This window comes from Pteronotus mesoamericanus, unplaced genomic scaffold (genome assembly GCF_021234165.1).
Source record: "Pteronotus mesoamericanus isolate MK-2021 breed Mesoamerican mustached bat unplaced genomic scaffold, CSHL_Meso_final scaffold_36, whole genome shotgun sequence".
NCBI classification, from domain to species: Eukaryota; Metazoa; Chordata; class Mammalia; order Chiroptera; family Mormoopidae; genus Pteronotus; species Pteronotus mesoamericanus.
Genome location: NW_026555313.1, coordinates 420,296 through 434,879, shown reverse-complemented (window position 1 = coordinate 434,879; position 14,584 = coordinate 420,296). Strand labels below are relative to the sequence as shown.

At 37.9% G+C, this 14,584-nt stretch overlaps 1 protein-coding gene and 1 pseudogene across 1 annotated transcript in view; one reads left to right on the top strand and one right to left on the bottom strand.

The window, feature by feature from the left end:
* The window catches only part of MRE11 (MRE11 homolog, double strand break repair nuclease), a 65,849-nt gene that overhangs the window by 44,631 nt on the left and 6,634 nt on the right, over positions 1-14,584 (top strand). The window contains exons 16-17 of the mRNA XM_054592605.1: positions 7,985-8,043; positions 9,978-10,045. Of these exons, the coding sequence (XP_054448580.1) occupies positions 7,985-8,043; positions 9,978-10,045 (127 nt within the window). The remainder of the gene's footprint in view (positions 1-7,984; positions 8,044-9,977; positions 10,046-14,584) is intronic.
* LOC129086121 (TIP41-like protein) lies at positions 13,483-14,293 on the bottom strand (annotated as a pseudogene).

The window sequence follows — 14,584 nt, the reverse complement described above, 5'->3', positions numbered from 1 at the left end:
ATTTGTTAAGTACAAAGAGGTTAAGAATAGTATAGGAAATGGAGAAGCCAAAGCACTTAAATGCATGGCCCATGGGCATGAACTAAAGGGGTGAATTGCTGGATTAAAGGGGGGTATGGGTGGAGGAGGGCAAAGGGGGGAAAATTGGGAGAACTGTAATAGTATAATCAATAAAATACACAAATAAATCTTTGAAGCTCTTGGGGAGTGTGAGCTTTAAAAATAAATTTATAATTCCTTACTTAAGATAAATTGATTATTTTACTTTTATAGAAGGACCACCAAGACATAGGAAAGGTAATTAATTGGTCAGTATATCAACACTGGTCAAGAGAGAAGGAACTGCTTAATGTATTGTTTACCTTTCTTATGTTGCTTTTGTCCCTACTGGTAGTATACAGAAGTCATGTGAGCATATTTAAGGAAAATTATGGTTAGGGTTCTTTGAATTAATTTTGTGTCTGGTGTTCTAAAAATCATTCTCAAACAAAGGGGACATATTTTTATAAACTTTTAAGTAATAATTTAGTATAAAAATTTAATAAACTATTTTAAATGGTATGGTTTATGAGATCAGATGAAGTTATCAGTCAGATTTATGAAAATATGTTAAAATTTGTGATATTTTTTCCTACCTATTATTCAGAGTATATCCATATATATGGATATTTTTATTTACATGATCTTGTTAGTTGAATTTACTGTTATAGGTAGGATTAATTTTTGACAGTTCAAAGAGTTGGACCAAATCTCACAAGATGAAATGTATTAAGGGTAGACAGAATGCATTTATATCCAAACAATCAGATACACAAAAAAAGAGTTCTGAGAGGTATGTGACATTAGCAGCAACCCAAGTGAAAAAGACTTAGGTCATTAAGAGTTGTACCGTTTGGCCTTACTGTCCAAATCTAATGGTGTCTTAAGCATTATTAATAGAAGTACAATTCTACATCAAGGAAGTTCTTCCTCTGTATGGGATTGGCTGCATCATGCCAAGAACACTGTGCTCATCTTTGGAACTATATTTCAAGAAGAATATCAGCTATGTATAGTCATTCAGAAGAAAAACCTCATAATATAAACAAAAAACATGGTAGAAAGAATTTGGAATACCTGACCTGGGAAAAATTTAAGTCTTTACATAAATTAAGTCCTATCATGTGGAAGAGCAAATAGATTTGATTTGTATATTCTCAAAGGTGGTGATTTAAATCTGTTTCGAGTTACGGAGTTTTAAGAATCCAAAGAAAGCTGTGTCTTAAGTACTCATATGCAATTGCACCCAATTTCAAAGGGTTCATGGACCCCCATGAAGTCCATTCATGGGTTCCAGATTAATAACTAGTAGCCCAAGGAGGATAGATGGAAAAGGCTAGAACAAATCAGATATTTAACTTTATTAATTTGATAAAATGGACCTGGGAGAACAACTTTGCCTACTTCATCACTTACAGATGGAGAAACTAAGCTAAGCAATTTGCCTTACGTTCATAAAACCACTAAAAGTACTGAGAATACCTTATATTTATGAAACAATTACCCCATGCTTCTCAACAGCTCTGTGGCACAGATACTTAAGTTATCCTTGTTTTATAGAAAAGGAAACTGAGGCTTTGAAAAGATTGCCAACTTCCCGATGTCTCACAACTAGTAAATTCTAGGGCTTGGATTGATCTCACAGTCTGTACACCCTAGAACCAGTAGTTAATCACTGTACTAGTTTCCAGAGCAAGATAAGATTAGAGACCTAGCTACTGGTTTTCAGTGGAGGATTCTTTGCATTATACAGAATAACCTTTCAATTAATGGAAAGATGGAGGAAGCTGCCTCAGAAGGATGTGGATTGTCACTCCAGCAGAGGAAGTTTTCAATATTTAATGGAGGAAAACTCACTCTGGAAAAAAGGATATTCAGTAAACATCAGATCCATTAAGTGACTCTTAAGGAACATTCTTATCAAAGGAGAGCTAACTGAAATCCTGGTCTTTTTTTTTTAATCCTCACCTAAGGATATGTTTATTGATTTGAGAGAGAGGGAGAGAAATATCGATCAATTGCCTCCTGTATGCATCCTGACTGCGGATAGAACCTGCTGTGTGCCCCAGCTAGGGATTGAACCTGCAAACTTCTGGTGTAGGGGACGATGCTCCAACCAACTGAGCCATGCAGCCAGGGCAAGATCCTGGTCTTTTGACTTCAGAAGCATGTCTTTGTTGCCATTTAGGAAATGGCATCCAGGAAGGCGCTGCTTCATTCTTGGCAGATTTAAGATAAAAGCAGAGAAGGAGAAAGAAAGATAAAAGGCAGCCTCCTGGTGGCTGAATTTACCGCGTGAAAGCTGTGTGACTTTGGACAGGTCACGCATTCTCCAGGTTTGTTTACATGTACATTGGGACTAATAATCCCTGCCATATTGGATTATTCTGAAAAATAAAAGCAAAAAACTGGCAGTTGGTAGGCATTTATATAATGTTAGTTATTGCTATTTAAAAAAAGAAAACAGAGGGAGTTAGAAAAGTAGAGTGAATAAAATATGATCCACCATAAATTCGTTAGCATGTAACATGCAGGCATATGTGTTAATAAGTCACCCACCATTACCTTAGCCCAAACTCCCCTTTTTTTAGCATAGTTTTAATTGTTTTATGTAAAGCTTTCCTTGACACCAGTGGGTAGAATTAATCACTTAAAGTGAGTTTTCAGGTTTCCATTGTTGGTGTTAAGAAATTAGTTAAGCTTGTTGCCTTTTTTTTTTTTAAATCTATTTTCCCTCCAGCTGGCTGTCTGGTGTTCTGCAATTTCACTATGACGAATCTTTATGGGAATTTTTTTTTTTTTAAATCCTGCTTGGGACTTACTGGGTTTTATGAATTGTGAATTGGTGTCTTTCATCATTTCTAGAAATTCCTTAACTGTTTTCCCTTCTATATTAAGTCTGTGTTAATTCTTTTTCTCCTCCTTTCTGGGTCTTTAATAAAATATTAAATGTATGACCTTTTCACTTTGTTCTCCCATGACTCAATCCCTCTGTATGTTCTGTCGTTTTATTTTTCTATGCTGCTTTCTGAGTAATTATTTTTGATCAGTCTTCCAGTTTACTCATCTATTCTTAAAACTGTCTCCTGGATTTTTTCATTTTTGGGGGTTTGGGGGTTGAAATTCTATTTGGTTCTTTTTAAATATGCTATGTCACTTTTAACTGTTTTTAAAAAATTCTCTGCAGATATATTTAAGCCTGTCTTTAATTTTTTTGAGCGTGCATAGTAAGGATATGTATTTTTTTATTCTGTGTCCAATATCTAAATGTCTTTGGCCTCTTCCTATTGTCTGTTTCTGATTGCTATTTCTTGTTTACAGTGACTTGTTTCTTTGTATGCTTTGTTATCTGCAGTCCCCCAAAAGTTAACAGTAGGAATAATTTGAGATCTTGGATGAAGATGTCTTCCTCCAGAGTAGATTCATATTTGTTTTGCTGGGCTTCTAGGGGTACCACTACTTTTAGACCCTTTGTATTTAAAATTATGATTTGAGGACCAGCCAGGGGATTATGTAATTGTAAAATCCTATTTATGTCTGCTTCTCTCCTTAACCATTGGTGTCCCAGATCACGGTAGGGAAGAAATGTATTAGGCTCCCCACCTTGGGCAGGACTTAAACTATGGTAGGCCCCTCCCTCTCCTTACAAAACTATCAAAACCAGTGTTAATATTTGCCCAGTTCAACAGGTGTCCTCGGGGAAAAGCACTGTGCTCTATGAGCCTCTCTGAGTTCTAGCTTTTCTTCAGTTTTTGGCCTGATAATTCCTTACTATGTAATCAACTCTTCAGTGCTATTAAGATTTAAAAAGATTGTTTAATGTAGTAATTTGGGTTGTTTTCAGTAGAAGTGTTTGTCTGAATAATCTAGCCTACAATGAACAGGTACAGAGGTATTTTTCCTTATTATCCTCATTTAAAGCCCATCTCAGACTGCCTCCTATGCAGCCAGAACTCTGTCTCATAGGGATTTTGTGAGCTTTTTTTTTTTTTTCCACTTTCTAACATCAGCTCCTTTCAAAATCATTTTGCCAGTGAGACTTTCAAAGACATCCTTTAATGACTCCTGCTCTGTTGTCCATTGATAATGTGGAATAAAGCTTCCTGTGTAGAGAAAATAGGAGACCAGTTATAGTGCTTTAAAATTGGCATGGCTAATAATACTCCTTTATAAAAGGAGGCTGTGTAAGTAAACCAACTTAATATGAAACTTAAAATTTCCTGAATTATGTTCCAGGGGAAAATCTTATGCCTTTTCCAACAGATGGTGTGGTTAAGAACATATGTTCTAGAGTCAGATCTGATGGGGTCAGCCAGCTCTTCATCTGCTGGCTTCATGTCCTTGCACTATAAGCACCTGGAGTTCAGGGATTGCATTATTTTGTTCATCATTGTATCCACAGTGCCTGGCACATAGTAGATATTTGTTAAATACTTTAGAATGGCTGAATAAAAATTACTTAGAGATTGTGAGTCATAAAAGTTGAAAGCAAGCTTCTGTATTCAGAAAGACCTTGTTTTGAATTCTGACTTGATTTACTAGCTGTGTGACCTCCAGCAGATTAGTTTAGCTTTCCTTCTCTAAGCTTCAGTGTTTTCATCTGTAAGACAGGTGATGATTGCATTGACCTCCTTGGGTTATTCTGAGGATTAATGAGAAAATGCATGAGAATACCTGGCGTAGTATCTATTCATATTATGCCCCAGTAACTATAAACTATTATTATCCTTTAAGCTTTAGATCTCTTAGCTATAAAATTGGCAGTGTAGTACTTCACAGAGTAGTTCTAAGTTATTAAACAAACCTATGCATATACATTGCTGAATACAGAAGTTAGTAAGAATCAAGTGATTGCTGCTGTTAGTGGTAGTGGCAATGTTTATAATAAACTTATGAAAATGGATATTTTATAAATTAGTGTAAACTTGTTTTTTATATAATTCATTTGGTCTAACGGTTTTGCAGTTTAACTGATCACCTTCAACATTGGACCTTTTTTTGAAAATGCGAAGTTGACTTTTTGATACATACGTGGAAAAAATTTATATCAGAATAGATTTGGTGTTGCTTTGACAAAATAACCATGGTGTATTAACTATAGTTACCATAACTTTGGGATGAAAGCAACTTTAAAACTGTAACTTTAGGTCCCTACTATAAATGGAAAAATGAAGAGATAAATAAAGGTCAGATTCTATTATGACAAGCTCCATGCAGTGAAGAGATTTCTTATTGTACTGGAATTTTATTGGGAAAGGTAGATAATAATTTAAAGTCAGTAGTGGTTGTAAATAAAAGCTGACAGCCCAGAACTTCCCATTGAGATTTGTTTGCAGAGAATGGTTACTCAAACAAATAAAAGACACTTCTGAAGCCTCTGTCCTTGCATTTAGTTTACCACTGTGGCTAGCACTGCTACTAATACATTTACTACTACTATTACTGGCAACATTCTGGGAATACCTACTAGTTTTGGACACTTGCCAAAGCAATTAACTACCATTTTTTATTCTTTCAACAAATTTTTGCATGAAATATTATTAACACTATATTACAGATGAGGAAACTGAGACTTAAACCAGACAACTTGGCCATCCATAGTCACCCAGCTTCAAGTCAAAATGAGTCTGACTCTAAGACGAGAGCTCTTTACCTCTATATTGTATTGCCTTCCTAACAAAACTCTGTTTATTTTCTGACAACACTATCTCACAAACTTTTATTCCTCTTTTGCTATTTACTGGGGATAAAAAGAAAGGAAGGCTCATATTTTCAAGGATCTGAGAGTTTGAGGAGTCAATTAGTAACTAACCTGAGCAGAAATGTTTTTGAAAGAATCATGATAACAGACTTTTTTAGTCAGTTGTCCTATCCAGCCTTTTGAGTAAGGCTGTGAGGCCACTGTAGAGGAGGGTAGCTAGAATTCTGCTTCTGCCCTTCTTCTCTTCCTGCAGGTAGACATCACAAATTGGGGAGAGAGCCTGGAATAGGAAAAATGAACAAATCATACATTTAGGCTACGTAGAAAGATTCCTGAGTGTTCTGACTGGGAGAATTTTGGGTTTTGTGGGATTTCTTGAGCATTTAATTTTTCAAGCCCTCTTTTTTTTCCTTCTTCTTGCCCTATTTGGTTTGGGGGTCATCTTGGGGAGGCTTTATTTTATATTAGGAAACTGGTAAGGCTTAGGAGAAAACAAATATTTAATGGCTGTTTGAAATTTATCCTAGATTTTTTAATACTCTATACCCAATTGTAATGTGTGTTGGGGGCAGGGGCTGGTGGGTTCCTCACACCACCAAGGAATTCTCTGGAGACACCACCTGGGAGTGCTGTGTTTCAATTAAATTCTGATGCTGTATACCTGGAGAAAGCATCAAATTCCACAGGTCGAAGGCTCAGTTCCACAAGACTGCCCCTCTGCACTTCAGATGTCAGTCTGAACCTAGGTTGTTACCTGTGCTTTGGCACTGACTTTCTGTAAATCAGAGGTTCCCATGACTCCCTCCTTGGGTTTGATTAATTTGGCTAAGGCAGCTCACAGAACTCTGGAAACTAGTTTACTTACTAGATTACTTTGTAAGGATACCAATCAATAGGCAGATGAAGAGGTACATGAAGGAGCTTGTGTCCTAAGGGAGCTTGGGACCTGGCATGGGGGTGCATGGAAGTGCTCTGATTCCCCACCTGGAAGCCCTCCAAACCCCTTCCTTTTGGGTTTTAATAGAGGCTTCCTTATGTAGGCACGGTTCATTAAATCTCTGGAATCATTGGCCATTGGTGGCAGATGTAACTTCCAGCCCATCTCCCCAGAAATCAGGGAATGGAACTGAAGTTCCAGCCTTCTGTTCTTGGTTGGCTTCCCTGGTAACCAGCCTACAACTTTAGGCACAGTCCTAAGGTCACCAAATTAACATAACAAAAGATACCTTTATAGCTGTCATCACTTAGGAAATTTAAAGGGTTTTAGGGGTTCTGTGCCAGAAACAAAGCCAAACATACAGGGTGGGGCTATAGTTGTGAGTATCCAAAACAGTTTTTTCTTGTATTACTAATTTGTTAATTACTGTATTTATTATTATTAACCTACTTTTGCCCACCCCTGTATATTTCTTACTGTAAAATCATAATATCACAGTTTAGGGCTTGGAAAAAAGTTGCCTAAGCTTCCTGTTTCTAACCAAGTTTATAAAGTTAAAAAAGTAAGAATTCAAAGTAAAGTTTTATCATGGAATAAAAGGTATACTGTTTTCTAGAACTCCCCTCTATACTATTTCATAAGTACTGAGTATGGTTAACAAACTAGAGGAGAATAAGAAAGCTCCTACTGGAACCAGAGCTCCTAACATAGACACAGGGAAGGGTATTGCCAACTGTAAGAGAAGGGAGACACTAGGAGGATTACCTAGGTGATAAGATTTTATCCTTCAGGTATTTTTCTATAAGATATTTTTATTGTAGGTGTCCTGATTAGTGTGGCTCAGTTGGTTGGGCGTCATCCTGCAAAGTGAAAAGTTGCAGGTTTGATTCCCATTTGGGGCATGAGCGAGAGGCCACTGTTCCATGTTTCTCCCACACATACAATGTTTCTCTCCTTCTCTTTCTCCCCCCTTCCCTTCTCTTTCTCCCCCCTCCCCCATCTCTAAGAATAAATAAATACAATCTTTTTTATATATATATTTATGTTTAGTGTAGGTGTCTTTTTGAACACAACTTGTTACTGTATTTGAATAAGCCAAGATATATGAAACTGGCAGCTAAGCATTGATTTATTTGAACATATAATTGTACCTCCCTTCAGATTTTAAAAAATATAAATGGTTTTATAATCAGTCATCAAGGGACTTTGCAGGTAAGACTTAGAAAATTTTTAGCTGAAGAAATGTGCAAATTTTTCTAAGTTATTTTAAGAACAGCATAATGGGTATCTCATCTTTTTCATTATAGCCTTTAAATCTGTAAGACAGCAGCCCTCACGAAATGTTGCTACCAAGAATTATTCAGAGGTAAGAAAAAACATTTAATAGTTGTGTTTTAATAATTCTAAATTATAAATTGTTTTTTCTCTGACTGACAAAGTAGATAAAAGAAGTGTGGAACATTAAAGCTGGAGAGAACTTTAATTGTCTAGATAGGGCTTCGAGGATTCTTTTGTTCCTCCCTTTTTTAAAATAATAGATCACATGATTATAAATCCATAAATGTATGTATCTAGTAATATTTTAAAGGATAACAGTGTTAAACCAAAAGGGCCCATGCATAGAATACTAATATAGAAGGTGGGAGTTCAGTGTATATAAAGGTTTTATTTATGCCTGGCTTCCTTTTGCTATGTATATTCTCATAACTCTGGCTTGTGTGTTAATGGCTGAAGCTAGACTCAAGAAACTAAAAGGCTGGAGTCTAAGGACCTCTGTGTTCAGCTCTAGATAAAACACAGGCCTCTTCTGTTCTTCCTTTGTATTCCAAGAAGAGTCCAATATGGGCTTGACTCTCCTGTTACCTCACTTTCAGAATGTTATGTGTCTTAACTCTCAGGTCAGTACCCTTCCCTCTAAATCAGGGTTTCTCAGCAGCAGCACTATTGACATTTTGGACCAGGTAAGTCTTTGTTTTGAGGGACTGTCCTGTGCATTTTAGGATGTTTAGCAACATTTCAGCCTCTACCCATTAAATGCCAGTAGTACCCCCGTAGCTCTGACAATCAGAATGTCTCCAGACATTTCTAAATGTTTTTGGGATAGGAATCGTTGTTCTGTATCATACTGCCTCAGCAGCTTTTTCTCAAATTTTATTCTTCTTGATCTCTGAAGTATATGACACAATTGATTACCACCATTTGCAGAAAACTTCTTCTCTGTCCTGATTCTGATCTCATTCTTTTTATCTCTCTTCATCTTTCTTTTCCCCTGCTTCTTTCTATTATTTTATATGTGGGTATACTAGTGCTAACTTTTATTGTGAGCTTTATTTCAGTATTTTTAACTATTGCCTTCTAATTCTTCAAGATTATATCTGAAAACAAAATTATCATTATGTTTGCAAGGTATCTTCCCTTCTAGATTTTTCTGTTATCAGGCAAGAATATGGATTCGAAAAGAACAAGTCATGCCAAAGTATCTTATCCCCTTTCCACCCCATTTTTTTGATCCTGGTTACACAGTGGTAGATTAGGTGAGTCTTGAATGCATTTGATTGCTTCAAGGCACATAAGGGAATCTTATGAGAGCTTTATGGACAAAATGCAGGAATATTGACTAGATTTATAGCCACTTGTACAACTGTGCTTGATGACTTTTGATTAATAAATAGTTCATTGTCACCCTGGAGGGGAAGGTCTCAGGGTGCTACCTTTCCAGTATTTTGCCCTTGGCTTTATCGTAGATAAAGACATAGCAAATGTGTATATTAAGTGTCAAGATAACACAAAATGTAGATGAATGGTGGCATTTTGGATGTTAGAATCAATAATCACAAGTATCTGTTCTGAGGCTTAAACCCAACAAATGGTATTTAACAGGAATATATGGAACAGATAGATAGATACTTGGTGCTTCCCGCCCAGTCTTACACCTCATGTAAAATTTGAGATGGAACACTGATGATCAAACTCCTCATTAGAAAATCCCAGGGCACTCTGCAGATGGCCCTGTGTGAGTCGCCCACCAGGCTAACTGTGTGTCCCTCTAGGTATCCAGGCTGCCCTGGCGACCAAGAGGGAAGTGAAGCCGCACATGTTGTATGGAATGCTACTGGTGAATGAAGAGTGACATTGGTGGGGGCCCAGGCTGCGCTCTGGTTTTCATAGTTGCTGATTACATGATTTCTGCCTCCCTTATTGTGATTTTTTTGTATATATTTTTAAAAAAAACAACTTGAGACTCAGTTATTTTATTCATTTCTATTTAGAGCTACTTGCTGCTTTGTTTTTCCCCCTTAGGTGATTGAGGTGGATGACTCAGATATGGAAGAAGACATTTTTCCTACCACTTCAAAAGCAGGTCAAAGGTAGGTGCGTTGACTTCCTGCAAAAAGAAACATCTGAAAAAATTAAAAATTATCCAGAATTTTACTTACACATATTTCTGTGCCACAGGTATTTAACAGATTTATTTTCAGCTAGTCAAGTATGTAGAAAAGTAAAAAATAGACCCAACGACTGCTTTACAGAGTTGATGCAGCATTTTCATTGAAAATTTGCATAACCTGTAATTTGGGTGGGTTTTTTTATTTTTGTTTTTGTCTTTATTACCCAATAGTTTTCCTGATGGAGTATTAATATTCTCTCCAATTAACAGAAAATAGTTTTGTATTTTGTTATTAATATTCTCTCCAATTAACAGAAAATAGTTTTGTATTTTGTTAATACGATACTTCGATATCTCTTGATTTCAACTCCACCATCATATTTTTATGGACTAAGCTACACTGGGTGCTCTGCTAAACACTGAGAAGAGGATCATGTCAACTTTCTCTGACATCTCAGAGTACTTGCATGCTTTTCTGTCCTTTTGGTTTTTTGCCTTCTACATTTTCTCCTCTGTGTTAACATTTTAGGTGAATACAGCTTAACTGTAAAGCTCAGTTAAGATCAACAGCTTTTTTTATACTTATGTTCTCTGTGAGCATTATGTCAGGTCTGATGGGGGACATAATGTTTTAATAAGCTTACTGCTTTTAGGCAACATAAATTATAGTGGAAAGGAGACATGAACACATTTCAATCCATTAAAGGATGATTGAATCAGTATATAATTATGTGTGGAACTTTTATAAACAGTGTCATTAAAGGTTTTACAGGGAAGGTAGATGAGATTTGAGTTGATCAACAGATGCTTGAAGGAAATCATCAGGGTATAGCAGCAAAGTAATGTCATCGGCCACAAACATCCGCTTTGAAAGGGTGATCAGGCAAGGCCTCTGCGGAGGTTATACTTATGTTGAAATTTTACTGTGATAGAACTTAGCCTTGCAAATTCTTCCATTGTTGTACTGGGAATAAGAAGACCCTTTCAGATTTGATAGAGCTGGCAGAGAATAACCACCCCTCTCCTCGAGGCAGCAAGTGAAAGAAGACCCAGCTCCATCTGGCTGAGTGGAGAAGAGACTGAGGGGTTCTATTACACCTTGCAGTGGCAAGAACTAACATTTTTGACCTACTGTTATGTGCCAGGCATAGTCTCAGGCCAATCTAACATGTTACCTTATGCTTATAGCATGCTACACCTGACTTACCGGCTGAACATCTCTAGACAGGAATTCTAACTTACGGCTTCAACAAGTATATCTGAACAAAAATGCAGAAAACTTACACTCCTGGCTCCCGATTTGACAACTCCCATTTCCTTATTTTCGAGCCACACAAGGCTAATCAAATCAAACACTATTTGACATCCCAGACAAAAGCCCATTTCTTCAACCCTGCAGTCAAAACAGAATTAGGGGTCTTGCTATGATTAAATGAGTCAAAGTTTGTCATAGGTGCCTGGCTTGTTTCTGGGCCTCACTGGTTATTCTAGGGAGAAATCAGGAGGTAGAGTCAGGTCTCAGTGGGCATTTCTTTCCATTACCTTTTACCTTTCCCAAAACCCCAACAACAACACATTAACCCGTCACCTGAGCACTTTGGCTTTATGCTTTTGATGATCTGCTCCTTCCTGGAAACAAGTCAGTAACTAACCACTTCCTGCTTAGGTCAAGTACAGAGAGATGGAGACTCCCCAGGAGAATCAGTTGATAAATTCCTTGATCCTCTACCTCTAAAGCTGTGGTGCTCAGTGGATCCTCCTGTCCTTTCCTTTTGTGCATAAGAACTTGTGGATATTTCTGTTTGCTTTAGACTAAGACTCTTGATTATCAACCTATTTGTCTAGACAAGACCTTCAGACATATTTGTTTTGCTATAAAAGCATCCCAAAGCATCTTAAAGTTGGCTAAGAATTCACAAACACTATTTTCCATTTAAAACAGGAGTCGGCAAACTTTTTCCTGAAGGGTCAAATGTATGGTAAATATTTTAGGCTTTGCAGACCAAGAGGCAAAATCAAGGACATTATGTAGGTACTTACATAACCATTTAAAATGTAACCATTTAAAAATGTGAACACTGTTAGCTCGCAGTTAAGTACAGGCAGGCTGGATTTGGCCCATGACCCATAGTTTGCTGGTCCCCGAGCCAAGATGACTTAAATTTTTTATTAATAAAAAGACAGCTCTGGCTGGTGTAGCTCAGTGGATTGAGTGCCAGCCTGTAAACCAAAGGGTTGCTGGTTCAATTCCCAGTCAGGGTACAAGCCTAGGTTGTAGGCCAGGCTCCCAGTGGGGGGTGCTTGAGAGGCAACCACACATTGATGTTTCTCTCCCTCTTTTTATCCTTCCCTTTCCCTCTCTGAAAATAAATAAATAAAATCTTTAAAGAAAAAAACCAAAAACAAAACAAAGCCCTGGCTGATGTGGCTCAGTAGGTTGAGCACTGGCCTGTAAACCAAAAGGTTACCAGTTTAATTCCCAGTCAGGGCACATACCTGGGTTGTTGGCCAGGTCTATGTGGGGGTGTGTGAGAGGGAACTGATCAATGTGTCCCTCGCACATCGATGTTTATCTCCCTCCCTTACTTTCTTTATAAAAAAAAAATAAAATCTAAAAAAAAAAAAAAAAGACACAGGAATATAGTTCCATTACCACAAGTTAAGCTTCATAAGGGTAAGAATCATGATTTTTTTGTTCAATGATATTTCCCAGGACCTATGAGTATTTGGCAAGGAGCAAGCGCTTAGTAAATACTTGCTATTTGATTTGGATTGAACACAGATTATACAAACAGGCAACTCTAGAAAGTGGTTAGCCTTCCCTAAGATCCTTTTATCTGTTATAGCAGCCATCACCCACCTTTTTGGCACCAGGGACCAGTTTCGTGGAAGACAGTTTTTCTGTGGCCTGGCGGTGGGGGGCGGGCAGGGGAGGTTGGTGGTGGTTTCAGGATGAGTCAAGTGCATTACATTTATTGTGCAATTTCTATTATTATTACATTGTAATATGTAATGAAATATAAACTCACCATAATGCAGCGTCAGTGGGAGCCCTGAGCTTGTTTTCCTGACACTAGATGGCCCTTCTGGGGTGGTGGGAGACAGTGACATGGACAGTTATGTCCCGTCTACTCCGTAATCTTGTTTTGTTTGCTGCCACTGCAGAAAACTCTGCTTCACAAAGATAGGATGTTGGAAATGGAAGCAGGCTTTTCAGTGCTTTTGTGGCAAATTCAGGATATTCCGACTTGACTATTTTTTTTTTTTTTTGCCTGCAGCAGTCTTTTATTTTTTTCCTTTAAGGCTACTGAAAATCTGCACATAGACAAGGCAGTTAATTCTCGTAATACAAATACCCCCATCCACATAGTCAAGGTCTCCATCAGATTCCACGGTGCGCTTGTGGTATGTCACGTTCTATTCCACAGGTCCATTTTCTTGTGAGTCTGTGGAACTATGGTCATTCTTTCTGGAAATACTAGCTTCTTACCAACTGCCTCCTTGATTGGTAAATACTGTGCTACTTCACTGGCTCGTGAAGAAGGAAGGCAGAATGTGTATTAAATTAGCAATTTTGCTCTCTCGTAATGTATGTTCTCGTAACATGTAGGTCTTGTCCGCCTCATGGTAAAGTTTCATGATAAGCACTCCATGGGTTCTCAAAAAAAAAAAAAAAACAAAACTGCAACAGTAGGATAAAACTGGAAGGCATTACTCTCATTTTCACACTTAGACTTGAAACTCCATGATTATGAAGTTCATCCTCAAACAGGAGAATTTCTTCAAAAAACTTAATCTGTTCTCTGGCTTTCAGGTTCTTTGTATCTATATGATCTGTTGTTGGTACTCTCACTCACTTGAATGATTCTCCAAGTAGTGTTCCCTTGTAATCTGCCCTATAGGTCCGATCATGTCGTTTAATAACCTCCTTACAGTGTTCACCCTCCATCCTACTTTCCTGTCACTCTTCTGCACAGGCTACTTTGAGCATTCCTTGATAGCTGTTTACACATCTTAAATCATTTGTAGCATTGAACTTGATCACAGAGCCAGAACAATGCTGGGTTTTTAAAACGTCTCGAAACACCATTTTGGGGAGGGATGGTATATACAATTCATCAGCTAACTTCTCCACGTCTGCGTACTTAATGATGTGGGTCATGGAAGCTGTCAGCTTCCAGGGCCCGAAGAAGTCCGAGTGGCTGCTCTGGAAGCCAAGGATCATCATGGCTGAGGTGGGGCTCATATGGGCTGCAGGGGACAGTCTGGAGCAACTGTGGCAGCAGACAACGTCTCCTTGCCTCGCCGCGGCCCTGCCCCAACCCTTGACTTTAATCTGCCCACCTCCAGCTGTGCAGCCTGGTCCACAGGGTTGGGGGTCCCTGTGCGACAGACACACAGCTGAGATTTGAATGAAACAATATTTCAATATTGCCACAATTTGCAGGAGTGGGGGACAATAGTAGACACTAGAGTGATAATATAAGAAAGCGTCTGTGTAGTGCTTCAGGTGTCAGGC